The sequence below is a fragment of the Mustela nigripes genome, chromosome 6 (assembly GCF_022355385.1).
Source record: "Mustela nigripes isolate SB6536 chromosome 6, MUSNIG.SB6536, whole genome shotgun sequence".
In the NCBI taxonomy this organism is placed as follows: Eukaryota; Metazoa; Chordata; class Mammalia; order Carnivora; family Mustelidae; genus Mustela; species Mustela nigripes.
In genome coordinates, this window is record NC_081562.1 from 55,859,637 (window position 1) to 55,875,057 (window position 15,421).

The 15,421-nt window shown below is 48.1% G+C and overlaps 1 protein-coding gene and 1 long non-coding RNA gene across 3 annotated transcripts in view; both read left to right on the plus strand.

Annotated features, from left to right (window-relative positions):
• The first annotated feature begins 5,621 nt into the window (after window positions 1-5,621).
• Window positions 5,622-10,804, plus strand: CDKN1B (cyclin dependent kinase inhibitor 1B). Its single transcript, XM_059402635.1, has 3 exons — window positions 5,622-6,644; window positions 7,181-7,310; window positions 9,422-10,804. The coding sequence occupies exons 1-2, from the start codon at window positions 6,167-6,169 to the stop codon at window positions 7,300-7,302; spliced, it is 600 nt and encodes a 199-aa protein (XP_059258618.1). The 5' UTR covers window positions 5,622-6,166; the 3' UTR covers window positions 7,303-7,310; window positions 9,422-10,804.
• Window positions 10,805-12,610: 1,806 nt separating this feature from the next.
• The window catches only part of LOC132019500 (uncharacterized), a 39,088-nt gene continuing 36,277 nt past the window's right edge, over window positions 12,611-15,421 (plus strand). Inside the window, exon 1 of one of the 2 annotated variants that reach the window (XR_009404792.1) lies at window positions 12,611-14,673. This is a non-coding gene — a long non-coding RNA (uncharacterized LOC132019500). The remainder of the gene's footprint in view (window positions 14,674-15,421) is intronic. The other variant, XR_009404791.1, reaches the window with a different exon arrangement.

Here is a 15,421-nt window from a genome sequence, read left to right on the forward strand (position 1 = left end):
ACAAAAGCAAAATGAAAAACATGTGGCTTCCAAAGTTGCAGGAGTATTCACCCTTATAGCCCATGGGAAGGGGGAAAGAGAGAGGCAGAAGCAGGAAGCTGATGTGACAGGTTTTATGCGCTGGACTTGGGAGACCACATACCACTTTTCCTTACATTCTGTGGAAAATACCCGATCATAAGTCCATATCTATCTGCGCACTGGGAAATTTAGTGTGGCTGGGCAACTGTAAGCCCAGGTATAATTCTGAGACAAAGGGACAAAGCAAGAATGGATCTGGGGGGACAGCTAGCAATCTGCTAACTCCTCCCTCCGTGTGACTGCTCTTCGTTAATGCATGACTCTGAAATACCTAAGTGTGAGGCCTTCAAGTCAGCCTTCATATCTCTGTCTTTCCCCAATCCCCTTTGCTCTTCAAATTACCTAAGCAATCCTACGTTTGTTCTGAGCTTTTCATTCCCTCCTCCCCAGCACTGCTTCATGCTCTTGTAGCCCTTGCTTGAGCCTCTGAAGTTACCTGAATGGCCTCCCTGAGTCAGCCTCTTCAGGCTCATACCCATCTATTGTCAGATGCCACTTCCTACCACAAAGATCTGGTTGTCCAAGACAGTTTGGGCTGCTTAGCAGTTAGCCTCTCCTACGGTGAGGCCATAATCACCACATACAAAGCATCTGAGCTATGCCTTTGTCGCTCAGGTGATCGTGCCAGATGGCCTCCAAACCTCTGTTCCCAATCCTCTCATCCTGGTCTCGTGACCCATGCTTCTACCCTCTTGCCTCGTAACCCTCAGCTTCCTTTGGATTAACACCGTGATGGGACTGTCTACCTAGCTTTCCACTTAGCTCTGTCCCTGGACACTGTCTCTCAAAGCCCAGGCTTCCCCTTGTTCAAGAGGCAAACCTGGACAGCGATCATGTTATTCACGTCACCAAAAGCTCCATGAGTTCCCATTGCTTACTGAGTAAAGATGGGGTTTTTGTTTGTTCGTTCGTTTTTTAGTATACAATCCATGGACTGCCAACTGTCTGATCCCATCCCCCAATGACCACTCCTACCAATACATCCTGAGAATCTTGATATTTTTCTCCTTCTTCAAGATCGAAGACATACTCATATATCACTTCCTTGAAGGCTTCTTCCTCCTCCCTCCTTTGGAGTTCATCTTTGTAACCTGTTCTTGCAGGTGCCGCTTTCGACCTCTGCAATTTTTTGTGCACATGGTGGCCTCCCACACACCCGATGTATACTTCCTAAAGGCAGGGATCGTGACTTAAGTCATCCTTTTAAGCCCCATGCTGCTGAAAACAGCTCTGTGGGGGAATACCTCACATATGGTAAGAGCACATCATTCAGCTGCTTAAAACCTCCTAATGTCCCAGTGGCTTCTCATATCACTCAGTCTGCGATAAAAACTCCAGAGAGGCAGGGCACCTGGGTGGCTCCGTTGGTTAAGCCTCTGTCTTCCGCTCAGGTCATGGTCCCAGAGTCCTGGGATAGAGCCCCACCTCCCGCTCTCTGCTCAGCAGGAAGCCTGCTTCTCCCTCATCTTGCTGTTCCCCCAGCTTTTACCCGTACCCCCCCACCCGTGTCAAAAAAATAAAAAACAGGGACACCTGGGTGGCTCCATTGTTAAGTGGATGCCTTTGGCTCAGGTCATGATCCCAGGGTTATGGGATCCAGCCCCACATTAGGCTCCCTGCTCAGAGGGAAGCCTGCTTCTCCCTCTCACACTCACCCTGTTTGTGCTCCCTCTCTCGCTGTGTCTCTCTCTGTAAATTAAACAAATAAAATCTTTAAAAAAATAAAAAAAAATTAAAAAACAAAAACCATACAAAAACAAACAACAACAACAACAACAAAAACCACACACACACACACACACACACACACAAAACTCCACAGAGGCCTAGATGGTCTTGTGTGGTCTGAGTTCCTGCTACCACTCCTCTGGCTATTCCTGGAACACATCATACAAGATCTCACTTCAGAGGGTTTGCATTTGCTGTTCCCTTTATTGGGACCCCTTTCCCCAGCTATCCACACAGCTTGATTTCTCAAGTCCTCAGGGTTTCTCCCCAGGGCCACTTCCTCAGTGAGGCCTTTCCCGGCCACTCTGGTCCCTTTAGGACCTCACGGCCCTCTCTTCCTTGCCCCTGCTCATTCTTTCTCTAGAGCACGTATCACTTCCTTACATAGTCTATCCTTCCCTCCTGTATTTTTGTGTTTATTTGGTCTCCCCTCCTCCTAGAACGTAAGTTTCATCCTCCTCTAAATCTGTTTACTGCTCTATCCGCAGCGCCTAAGATAATGCCTGATATATCCAAGGCGGGCAGTAAATATTTGTCGAAAGAGAAAAAGGATAAGCAAATTAGTAGAAGGTGCCTAATAAATATTTGTTCCACTGAATGAAAATGTCAGAAACAGTGGACTGTGAAATTTTCTCAAACTCTGAAAGTATGTGGGTTTCGGAGAACAGCGAAATTGAGCAAAAGCTGCCTCATTATAAACATCCTCGAGGAAGGATTAAAATTGGGTTACTTGTGGTGGGAGGGGCTGCTGGGCCAGGAAACTAGTACCTTCTCAGAAACACCGGGGATGGGGAGGGGGGGCGGGCTGCAGGCCTTCCCCTCACTGAGAGTACCGCATCTGGGAGGCGGGCTCGCCCTACCACCGCATTTGGACACTTGACCACCACACAGGTGTCAGAAGTTATTTTGGGGTCTGCCTCTCTCGGTGTGTGAAGGACACGGAAATCTGGGCTGGCTTACACGACACTGCTCCGTTCTAAGGAGAAAACTATCCGGAGTGAAAACGACTTGCAAAAACACCGCTCAGGACGAGATTCTAGGTCCTGGGGAAGCAGAGCCCATTTTAGAGCAGTGCGAGTGGAACTTTTTGCATTCTACCCAAGCTCCGCCTTCGTGCTGTTTTTCTGAGCGTTTCGCGGTGGCTTACTCATTCGCAGCCGAACGCTTTCCGCAAGAGGATGGCGCTCGGATGTGCACATTCCCTCTTCCCCTGCGGACTCTGTAGTATTTTTTTTTTTTTTCCACGCTTCGTCGCTACTACAGCAGACGCCTGCCTTCTCATTATTTACCCGCACCGATCTCCGGTGCCTGGACTGTAAACAAAACACTTTAGATCATAGCCCGGTCTGTGTAAGCACAGGCTTTCTGCAGGCGGCCCGTTGTCTTAAGGTGGCGTGACTGTGACTCGTTTACTTTTCAGGATTAACAAAGCAACAAAATGGTGCTTCTACATATTACTGGAAGAAAGATTCAGGGGGCGTAGGGGGTGGAAAGACTGATTTTTTACTCTTATGGAAGATACTAATTCCATTAATAAAATCCAACTCTTGCCGTATGTTGGAATGGAATGGAATACCTCCTTTTACATATATGTGGTACTTTATTCCTACATGTGAATTTATGTTATATAAATTATAGAATTCCTGTGTAGGCTAGCAATTAGGTAAAAATGTCAACAATGACCTACTTTCAGCAATAGGGTATAAATTATGGTATGGAGGCCTATCCTAATTTTCTCATCCTTTTCCCCCCTTTTCCAGCCGAGTAAATTAAGTAGTGCATTCGACGTGGAAAAATAGAGGCAAGACCTCTCACTCAGGCTCTCACAGGATCAGACAAATATTTTGTTAAGCAGGTAGGAAGTCCTGACTTTGAAACAAGTTTGGGACACTGCCTCTCTTCTCTCACTGCTTTCTGGGTATCACCCTTGTCCTTTTGGAATCTGCATTTTAGTTGAACTAGTGCATAGTGATGGGAAAAGCCAGTGACAGCTGCATATAAATATCAGTGACCACAGGCCACATCAAGGAAACATCTGCAGGCAGCCCAGGGAATGAGCGAGAGCCATTTTGAATCACTTGTAAGAGAGGAGGACCTGCAGGCTACATACAGCCCAGGCGAATGCAGACAAAACCTGAACCTTTAGGGAGGAAAGAAAGAGAAAATGAACCAGCCTGAGAGGAGACCTGCCTCTAGCCCCCGGTCTGCTATCAACTGGCTAGGCATCCCTGGACAGGAAACCTCTCCTGCTGTCAGTTTCCTCAGTGGTATAAAAGAGAGGGTTGAGCCCCAGTGCTGCCTGCTCTGACATTCTGGAGTGCTGAGATGAGCGAGGCAGGGCCCCACACAAGTGGAACACACAAACAATATGTGGTTAAGAAAACAAGTTAAAAATCAAACTCACCTGTGGCATAGATGCATTAAGAAAACATTGGTGCTGTGTACGATTACAACTGAGGGAGATTAGTTTCCAGTAAAATGTACTATGTCCCAAACCAAGATTGTATGTATGGGGATGCCGTGGGGTGGAGGGAGACAGCAGAAGAGCCTTTGAGCTCGGCCTCGGATAGGACAGCCCCTCCGCCTACCGTTTTAAGTCCCACCACCCTGCGCAGGATCATCCTGGTAGGTAATTTCTAGCTGCAAAGGGGAGCCGAGAAACGCCCAAGTAATAATATCAGACGTGAGGATATGGTTGTGGTGGGTTTTATGAATCATTTCATAATCTGGACTTTCAGATTACTTTCACCCTTCAACGATTTGTAGCCGTAGGTCTAAAGGCATTCCCTTGCATCTAAATTCTGTTCTGGGAGGGCAAGAGCAGTCAATCTAGTGGGAGAAAAAGGTGGAGGAAGGAAGGGGCTGTTGTATTTGGCGTCGGACTCAGGTAGTGGAAACTGCTACAGCCCCAGGAAAGAATCGAAAAATGAAGAGGAGACGGAGTTCCCACACGCAGCTCCTGTCAATGGCTTTAACTGTGCTCGGGAAGCCAGAACCTGTGTCAGGGGTGTAACCTCGCTTTTGAAACCCAAGTGTATCTGAGACCGCTACCAAGTTCATTAGGGACTTGGGAGACCAGCGGACTTCTTGATCTTGAAACGCTTACTTTTACTGAGGGAGACCTAGGGTTCAGAATACATTGAAAGTGCTGCGTCCAGGTTCGCCTCGGCTTCTTCCCAAAACCCCCCGTTTCCCTAGAAGAGCAGAGACTTCTAGATTCAGAGTGAGCTAACCGGGGCTCACCCCCAGCTGAGGCACCCAGGCGGGGGGGGCTTCTAGCCCCTCGGAGCAGGCTCCCCTGCCTCCTTGCAGTGCCAGAAGTTAGGGCCCAGGGGCGAGAGCCCAGCTGGGGGGGGGGGGGCAGAGCTTCCACAGCCTGCCTCGGCCGTCAGCGGCCCGCACCCCCCAGGCTCGGCGACCGCGGGGAAAACAGGATCGCCACCAAGGCGTAAACCGACCGCCAACCACCTTGGAGATCACGGGATCCTGCCCCTCCGTCCCCCACACCCCCCGGCGAGCAGCGGGCGCGCCAGGCAGCGCCGCGCGGGGACCTGAACCCGAGGCCCCGCCGCCCCCGCCCCTCCTGCCCCTCCCCGGCTTCCCGGCCGTTTGGCGAGTTTGTTTGTCTCGTTTGTAATTTCTCCGAGGCCAGCCGGAGCAGGTTTGCTGGCAGCGGCACACCTCCGGCAGTCACGCGACCAGCCAATCTCCGGGCGGCGCTGTCGGCGGCTGCGCGCGCGGGCGGGCGGGGAGGCGGCGCGGCCGCGCGGGGCCACCTTAAGGCCTCGCTCGCCAGCCTCGGCGGGGCGGCTCCCGGCGCCGCAACCAATGGATCTCCTCCTCTGTTTAAATAGACTTGCGGTGTCAATCATTTTCTTCTTCGTCAGCCTCCCTTCCACCGCCATATTGGGCAACTAAAAAAAGGGGGCTCGTCTTTTCGGGGTGTTTTTCTCCCCCTCCCCTGTCCCCACTGCCTCGCCGCTCCGCGACTCCGACGCCGGCAAGGTTTGGAGAGCCGCTCGGTTGGCGGGACCCGCGGGCTCGCCGCCGCCCGGGCTTGGACGGGCTTTGCCACCCCCTCCTCTCTCCACTCCCCTCCCCTCCCCGCCCTCGAGCTCGCCGGTACACTTGATCGGCGGCGGCTCTCGGCTGCCTGGCCGGGGCTTCCCCTCCCCCTCCCGCAGAGCCAGCGCGCCCCTGACGCTCGGGCAGTTACTTGTCCGTGTTTGTTTCTCTTGGCTCCGAGCGCGGTCGCAAGGCTTATAAGAGGGGTGCGGGCTGGGTCGGGGCGTTTTGTTTTGTTCAGTTTTGTTCTGCGAGCGCGCGCGCGAGGCGGTCGTGAAGACCCGGGAGGAAGATGTCAAACGTGCGGGTGTCTAACGGGAGCCCGAGCCTGGAGCGGATGGACGCCAGACAGGCGGAGTACCCCAAGCCCTCCGCCTGCAGAAACCTCTTCGGCCCGGTCAACCACGAAGAGCTGACCCGGGACTTGGAGAAGCACCGCAGAGACATGGAAGAGGCAAGCCAGCGCAAGTGGAATTTTGATTTCCAGAATCACAAGCCCCTGGAGGGCAAATACGAGTGGCAGGAGGTGGAGAAGGGCAGCTTGCCCGAGTTCTACTACAGACCCCCGCGGCCACCCAAAGGCGCCTGCAAGGTGCCGGCGCCGCAGGAGAGCCAGGACGTCAGCGGGACCCGCCAGGCGGTACCTTTAATGGGGTCTCAGGCAAACTCAGAGGACACACACTTGGTAGACCAAAAGACTGACACGGCGGACAACCAGGCCGGCTTAGCTGAGCAGTGCACTGGGATAAGGAAGCGACCGGCCACAGACGGTAATGACCCTTCCCCAAACCGAACATGTCCGTCTGTCTGTCCGGCCGGGGCATCAGTTTGACCTGCTTGAGGGTCTTCACCTCCGCTTTTTTTCCCCCAGAGCATTCCGATTTAGCTTTCGGGGAGCGAACTGCCCTAATCTTAGGTTTTTATTAAATGCTGTCCGGCTGACCGCTTGTCTGGTGATGGTTTTTAAGTCAGGAGCCCCGGGGGGTAGTATCTGACCATTTCTCCAACCGAAAACATCGCAGTGCCTCCCCGCTAGCCAGCGGTAGGTCTGTGACTACGCAGGGATGTTTATCAGCGGCCTCCCTCTTGGCAATGGAGAGAGAGCTTTGGGGCGTAGAATACACTTTCTGTTATGTGAAAACAACCTCATTTTGTGCCCTTAAAGGCCACTGGGCATGACGGATCCAGGATTGTGGGTGGAGGTGTGGGTTTTTCATCCTCTAACTATTGTGCCAACTTCTGTCAGCCATTGTTTTCCTAATAAAGGTTGTGTGTGTTCTTTTTTAAAACTCCCTCTTGCCCTTAGATTCCTCTCCTCAAAACAAAAGAGCCAACAGAACAGAAGAAAATGTCTCAGACGGTTCCCCGAACGGGGGTTCAGTGGAGCAGACGCCCAAGAAGCCGGGCCTCAGAAGACGTCAAACGTAAACTGTTCGGTGGGTTGTTTGCTAGGAGCTTGTAACTGACACCCCGAATTGGGTTTTCATACCCTGACATACCCGATCTTAGTGGTTGCTGGCACACTAGAGCTTGTGGGTTTTTGTATTGTTTATATTTTGGGAAGTCAAAAAGTAGGAATGGGGAAGGTTGGGAATCACTGGTGGGGATACTGTTAATTTTTGCAGTTTCTACATCCCGAGATCATTTTTCCTTGAAACACTGAATAACCAGAGCAGGTGTCCTAGCCAATTACTTGTGACCAAAGACCGATGAGTAGGAAGGTCCAGTCCCTCTGAATCCCACCAAAACTTGTTGGGAACAATAGGTTCTTTCCCCCATCTGAACAAGAACTGGGATATGCCTCAGTCCCACTTCATGAGAATTCATTTCCCAAAGGTTCAAGTTGACTCAGTAACAGATTTTGAGGTATATGTGGGAAAATGGCAAGTGATTAAATTTTAAAATTTGAGGGAAAAGTTAGGTACAAATGGCTCATACCTGGTGAATTCCGTTAACAGTGTGAATAGAGAGGTATATTACATTCTTTTATCATTTTTACAAACTGCTACTTTCTGTTTGCTTACAAATTTGGAGAACAGGAAATGAGCCCTGTGTATTAAAAAAAAAAAAAAAGGGGGGGGGGGAGGGGCGGCGGGGGGGAACAAAATAAAATGGAAAAATGCTTAGGTCCCTATAGAATTTTCTGATAACATTGAAGTTGCAAAGCAGAAGTTAACTTTGTTGGATTAAGCAGTCCAGGCACAAGTCAGAATATGTATACTAATTGTCTCATTGTGCTAAAACAGGATGATTGGGATATTTGTAGGGAAAACGGGTAATAGATAACAAGGGCCGCAAGGGTAGATCTACCTTAGGCAAGAGAAGTGGAGATTTTTTTCCAATCTACTAAAGTCTGATCAATATGAATAGTTAATTTGAATATTTGAGCCCTCAACTTTCCACAGATTGGTTATCCATAATGATCAAAGTGTATATGTTAATAGTTTGAAAACTTCATACCTTTGAGGACCATGACCTCTTCCCCAACCCCAAACACAGTCATAGCTTCGCACATAAAGAAATTTCAGTAGATGTTACTAATTTTTAAAATTCTCATTTATAAAAAGGTAAGAATAAAGAACATAGAGATTAAGGTGAGATTCTAGTTTGTTGTGTTTTTAGCTCATAATATAATATATATGATTTCTTCACACCTATCTGACATTTTTCAAAGCTTATACAAAACATCCCTGTAGAATCTCTATTTTATAGCTATATATGAAGTGGGAAAATTGGATTAAAAAATTTCCTGAAGCAGCCTTCAGCTTGGGACTTGTGGTTTGTGACCTGTAGCCTAGCTCATCAGATGAGCCACAGTGAATCACACCTACTGAATTTTGATCTGACCCCCCTCTGACATACAGAGAGGCATTTGTTAGTAAATACTGCCAGTTCAGAGAATACTAGAAATAGTAATAAGAACTTGTTCAAAAGCATTCATGTGTGTATTTTGCATATGACCAAGAAACTAGAATGTTTAGAATTTTTCTTTGGCAAGCATTTATAAGTTATAGGCCCAGGTGTTTTTTAAATTTAGAAGATCTGATACTGTTAAGTATTACAGTTTCTTAGTTTTCCTCTCCTTACCGTCTTTGACCCCAATTCTCTAGACCAGGGTTTCTCAACCTCTGCACTGTTGGCATTTTGGGCTGAATAATTCTTTGTTGTGGGACGCTGTCCTGTGCATTAGTAGAATGTTTGGCAGCAACCCTGGCCTTTCCCAACGGATGCCAGTAGCACCCTCCCCACCCCCAGTGTTAACAACCAAAAATGCCTCCAAACATTGCCAAATGTCTCTTGGGGGGCAAAAATGCCCACTAGTGAGACCCACCGCTCTATAAACAAGAATACATGACACAGAGGAGAGTAAAAAGCTAATGAAAGAAACATTGGATGGAGAGGACTATAGTCATGAACATTTAGTACACACTTTTCTGTTCTGTCACTTAGGTATTTCACAATTAAGACAGTGACAAAATGATTCATGTACTTCATTGGTAATGCTGTTCTAGTGCTGTTCTCCTAATTCTTTTTTTTTCTTTTGCAGAATTAAGAGCACGTTTCCTTGTTTATCAGATACATCACTGCTTGATGAAGCAAGGAAGATATATAAATTAAAATTTTTTAATACATATCGCTGACTCCATGGAATGGACATCCTGTATAAGCACTGAAAAGCAACAACACAATAACACTAAAATTTTTAGGCACTCTTAAATGATCTGCCTCTAAAAGCATTGGATGTAGCATTGTGCAATTAGGTTTTTCCTTATTTGCTTCATTGTACTACCTGTGTATATAGTTTTTACCTTTTATGTAGCACATAAACTTTGGGGGAAGGGAGGGTGGGGTGGGGCTGCGGAATTGGCATGGGGGGACCTTATGAAGAGCTTGCTTCCATTTAGAGCAAGGAGTAAAATATTTGACTTGCATGGAGAGAAGCAGTTTTGGGAAGGGTTTGAATTGTTTAAAGATGTAATGTCTCTTTCAGTGAAAATTGATACTTCATTTAAAAAAAGCATCTGAATTTGAGCACCGGTTGCAAATAATGGCCAATTATTTTTACATGAAGCTTTTTCTCATTTGGGAGCTCTGATGATTCCATATATACTGGCAAATGGCTTTTTTTTTTTTTTTTTTTTTAACAACAGAAAAAAAAAAAAACCAAAATGAAACCTATTCTCAGTCATCCCTGCCCTTCCCCCCAGTTCCTCTTAAAATTGGAATTTACCAGTTAATTATTCAGCAGTTAGGTAATCATTCCAGGTAATTCTGGGCAAAAATCTGGGGTATATGAGGGAGTTCTGAATGCTCAGAATTGACCGTCTAATTTTTATCAGGTTTGTTGAGAAATTTTCTTAATTTTTTTGGACTTTGGGCTATGTAGACATGGTCAAAATAATTCCAAATCCTTGGATATTTTTTAAAGATCTGCAACTTCACATAAGAAAAATAATGAAATAATTTTTAATTTAAAGCTTCTCATTCTATTTGTTAAAATGTCCAAAGGAAATGGTATTTTTAAAGAAAAGTGTGTAGAGAGAAAAGCACACGTGGAATTACTGAAATGGATACTACATCTTTAAACAGTATTTTTACATTGCCTGTGTAGGTATATGAAACAAACCATCTGAAGTGTACCTGTGTACATAACTCTGTAAAGACACTGAAAAATTATACTAACTTATTTATGTTAAAAAGAGATTTTTTTTTTTAATCTAGACCATATACAAGCCAAAGTGGCATGTTTTGTGCATTTGTAAATGCTGTATTGAGTAGAATAGGTTTTTTCCCTTCTTATGTTAAATAATATGGCTATGCTTAAAAGGTTGCATACTGAGCCAAGTATAATTTTTTGTAATGTGTGAAAAAGATGCCAATTATTGTTAAACATGAAGCAATCAATAAATAAACCTTCCATAGCTATTCATTGAGTTTAACTGTAATGTGCTTTATTAAGCTTGAGGTATTTGACCTGGCATTCTAGTCTTACACAAATATAATGTGAAGTGGCAAATATCTTGATAATTTAGGCCCATGTCTGTGATGATGTTTATGTGGCTCTGAATGTGGTAGTCACTATTTTCCACTACGTTCTGTACGAGTGAGCAAAGCTTTAGACATGTGAAGTGGAAAAGCCACATTTTCATATAAGTAAGATTGTCAAATCTCTCATTAGTTCAAATATTTAGGTCTTAGAGGATATGTATCAGAACCAAAAATTTTTACGTAAGTGTAGGCTGGCTGATCACACATTTGCAGGACTGAAAATGAAAGTAACATGGTGACTTCTCTAAATTGTGTATTTACACATGGAATGTTGTGAGAAATAAGAGCAGTTGCTTAGACCATGTAGTACACACCTCTTGTCCAAAGTATTAAGATACATATAGGTCTTCTAGAAATCGGCATGCATTCCACACTAATTTAAAACAGTTATTCTTCAAATTAAACTGGTCATGAAAAACTCCTCAAAGTTGAACTTTCCTGGTGATAATCCACACAACCTAAAACTGGTTCATCTGAATACCACATCTGAAGGTTTGGGGCCCATATCCACATGGCAGAGATAGATATTTTTTTAAAATTTAAACAAGGCCTTTTAAAGTCAAATTTACTAAAAACTGATTTCCTGTTATTTCACATTCTCTTAAAAATGGAGCTAAGGTGTAAAAGTAAGTTATTTTTTCTAGGCATCTGCAGATGGTTAAATTGCAAAAATCTGAATTTGGGTTAAACTGTTACCCTCAAATACTTGCGTTTACATTTTCGCACCCCAAAAGGGACTCTAAACAAGATAGTTTGAGCTTATTTTGACCTGAAGTTGCTTAAAAAAAAAAAAAAAAAAGGCGTGTGTGGGGGGGTAGGTCGTCTCTCTGCTGCTGCCGGGAAGGGGAAAGAAGGTCCTTTGGTGGCTGGGCTACATCTTCCAAGTAGGTATTATTTTAATTATAGGCTAAAGGTGTTTTTATGATTCAATTCAAAACACGCAGATGGGGTGTTTTTTCAGGAAGACACTGAGAAAGCAAGAAAACAATTCAAAATGGGGAGGAAGGAATGGAGAGTCAGGAAATAATGAAATAAAATTACTTTCTGAGCCAAAAAGCGTACTTCAAAAAGTCTCTGACAAAAGACTCTTAATTGCTGCCTGTACCCCATTTTCCTTTCCTCAAAAGGCATCTTTAATGTGGATTTTTAGAGACTGCGTTTTAGGAGTTCTGGGCCAGGAAGAAGTGGATGCTTGCCGCGCCAGGCACGTTCACAGGAACGCAGCCCCCGAGTCACCGGGTCAGTCTTTTCCACGTCTGTGTCAACTCTCCAAGTGCGTCCCCGATATTCGAAGCGTCCTCTCCCCGGCCCCTGACGGCGGGGCTCGCCGCGGGCGTCCCTATGAGGGGATGCGGCCGCGGGCGCCAGCCACCCACCACCCTGCTGCCCAGGCCCGTGCGTCGTCCTCTCTCCAAACTGCCCCGAAGCCCCGCACCCTCCCGTCCCGGCAGCGGCGGGGTCCGGCGGCTGGAGCCTCGGGACGAAAAGCCCATCGAGTCTCACCGCTCGTCTGCCACTTGCAGCGCCCGCGCCGCCGGGGTCACTGCGCGCAGTTCCCGCGCCCCGGGCGCCCGCAGGCCATGCAAGGCTGCTGCGCCCGGGCCCACTCAGTGGCGCGGGGCGGTTTCTCACCAACTTTCCTCCCTCATCATCTCTCCTCCGGGCTAATAAAGAAGCGGAATCCCCCCACTTCTTCCCACAGTCATACCCTCCACACCAGCACCTGGCCAATTCTAGAGCGGTGGGGGGATCTGAGCGACGGGGAGAACCTTTCCGAGTCAGTGGAGCATTCGGGGCAGCAGCCTGCTCCCACTCCCACCCTGGGCTCCAATGATCCGCAGCCCCGCGCATTTCGAAAGGCTTCCCGGCTCGCGGGGGGCCAAGGAGGACCGCAGCGGCGCGCAGGAGGGGCCGAGCGCCACAGCCGCTTGCGGGGTCGCTTCCAACTTTGCAGCCGCTTTGCAAAGTCCACCCCCGCCAACCTCTCAACACGCATCCCCAGCTGTCCCGCGCGGAGGACTGGGGCAGGGAAGAAATGGGGAAATGTGGGGCCAGGGGCATGACTGCGGGATGTAGGGGACCGTGGAAATCCGCAGGATTGGAGCGGGGCGCGCGGTCTTTCAGGCCACGGAGCGCCCACCGCCCCGGCCGCGCCTAACGACTTTTCCTGGCGGCCGGGAAACGCTGCCTTCGCCATTTCATCTTCATCATTGTGAGCGTAGACACTTGCTCTTCATAAGGGTTTTTTTTTTTTTGATTGAAAAGGTGTTTTAAATGCACGTCTAGGATCTCCAATCTGCTTTTCAGAGTGTGGATTTCTTTTTATTAATTTGCTCTCTTTCACCTGAGCCACACCCAAAGCCCGCTCCCCTCCCTCCCCGCCAACATTAAGGTAAAAATCCTGCAGACGAACTTGGAGAGGGGGGGCAGGGAAGGAGGGCGCACTATCCTGCCAGATTCCCTCCGCCCACCCGGGGTCGGGGTCGGGGGGAACCTCCCGGATCTCGGCTCGCGTGGGGGTGGGGTGGGGTGGGGTCAGCCTCAGTCGGACCCTGCAGAAGCGAAAGTGTAGTATTTGCACGGAGGCAAAGTCCCCCGTGCGGCCGCCCGCGTCCCAGGTCTGTCTCGCGTGGGGACATACAGTAGGCAATTATTAGAAAGCGAAAATACAAAAAGAAATCGGTGCGTTTTGGGCGCGAAACGTCGACGCGCCTCACAGGAACGCGAAGAAAAGGCAAGGAGAAGGGCGCGCGGCCGGGACGCGGGGCCGGGGGATTGCATCATTGCTGCTCCCCCTCCAGAAAATGGGCTCCGAACCGCGGCGACCATCATGGCGCTCGGGTCGGGCCGCGCTTCCCGCGCGCCTTCCCGGAGCGCTCGGGCCGCGGGCACTGAGCCCCAAACGAGCGTTTTGCAAACATCCCCCCCACACACACACACTAACTCGGGCGCCTATCCCCCCACCCCCTCCTCCCTTTTGTGTCATGTATGTGAGTGCGTGCGTCCGTCTGAGTGTGTGTAGGATTAGAGAACTCGAAGATTATTTTTTTTCCTTTTTTTTTTTCCCCCTCCCTTGCTGGTGGTTGTAAACTTGATTGGCATTGGCTGCGCCCACTGACCCCTGCGCGGAGTCCACTGCAGATTTAAGGTGGATCCGAAAGACTGCGGCTTCAGGCGGAGTCCCGAGCTTTAGCTGGTTTGGGAGGAAAAGGAGGAAAGGGGAAGGGGGGAAAAAAAAAAAGGTCCCAAACCGTGCGCCCGGCGCGTTTTCACGAATCCCCTGCGGTACCAGCCCCCGCGCCCCCCCTGCCCGGCGAGCTCTTCCTCCGCCCACCTCCCGCTCCTTCCCCATTGGCCGGCCGGTGCAGTTTGAATTTTTCTTTTCGTTCTTTCTTTTTTTTTTTTTCGGATGCTTGTTTTCTTGTAAAAAAATACAGTACCCCACCTCGTACTATGAAACCCACTACGGCGGCCCGAGGTGGGGTGTTTTAGCTGGTTTGGGGAAGGCCGGGGCGGAGGCGGAGCATCTGTGCCAACATTTTGCCCCGAAGTGCCGTTGACATTGTGCAGGCGGGTAGGGGAGCGTGGGGCCGCGGTAAACAAACTGAGTAGCTTCGGCGGGGACAGAGATGTAGTATAAAACGTTAATGGATGTCCAGGGCGCACCGTTTCGCCGGCTGCTGGCCAGAGGTGCTAGGGAGTTGCTGACAGGAGCCCGGGAGAGGATGCACCTTCCCCTGCCTTGGAAAGGTAGACTTGGGGAGGGCTGGGGTTGGGGGTGAAGTTGGCCCAGTAAAGAATATCTGCTCACAAACAAAGGGGTGGGGTGGGGGGAGAAGAAAGAAAACAGGGAAGGTGTAAATATAGCTCAGGTCTATTACCTCAAGCGCTGCTCAGCTAGCATGCATCATAATTCAGCCAGTTGCTGTCATTTTTATTGGATTTTAAAAAAAGTTTTCTCTCTGATTTCGAGAGTGCTTTTGAGTAAGGACAAGTGTTAAAATTGAGGATAAAAACGATAGAGGGAATATGACTTTTAAAGTGACTTTGGTTTCTGGGTCTGGAAATTAATTCTTTTGATAAAGTCCTTTAAGGTTTAGGGTAATGTTATTTGTACTGCAGGTCTAATAGAAATGATAGCCCTTACTAATTATAGTCCAATTATGTTTCACTTTGCTGTGAAAATTTCAGAAGTTTATAATAATTCAAAGTATTATTCAAATCACTCTATCTTCAGGTTAGTGAAGCTAGCACATATGCATACATTGTGGGGGTCTCTTATTCTTCTCGCACTGTAGCTAATGATTTTAACCAGATGTCCAGCTCACCCTTCAGTCCAGCCTTCAGTCAACAGTTCTCAACTTCCCCAGTTATTTTTTTAGTTCTTAACTCTTTCAGTCCTTCCTAACCCAGCTAAGGCTTTACTTACTCAACCCAACTGAGCTCCTTGGACCACCATAAACCAAACTATCTATGCCCTTAGAAAGGAATTTGTTTG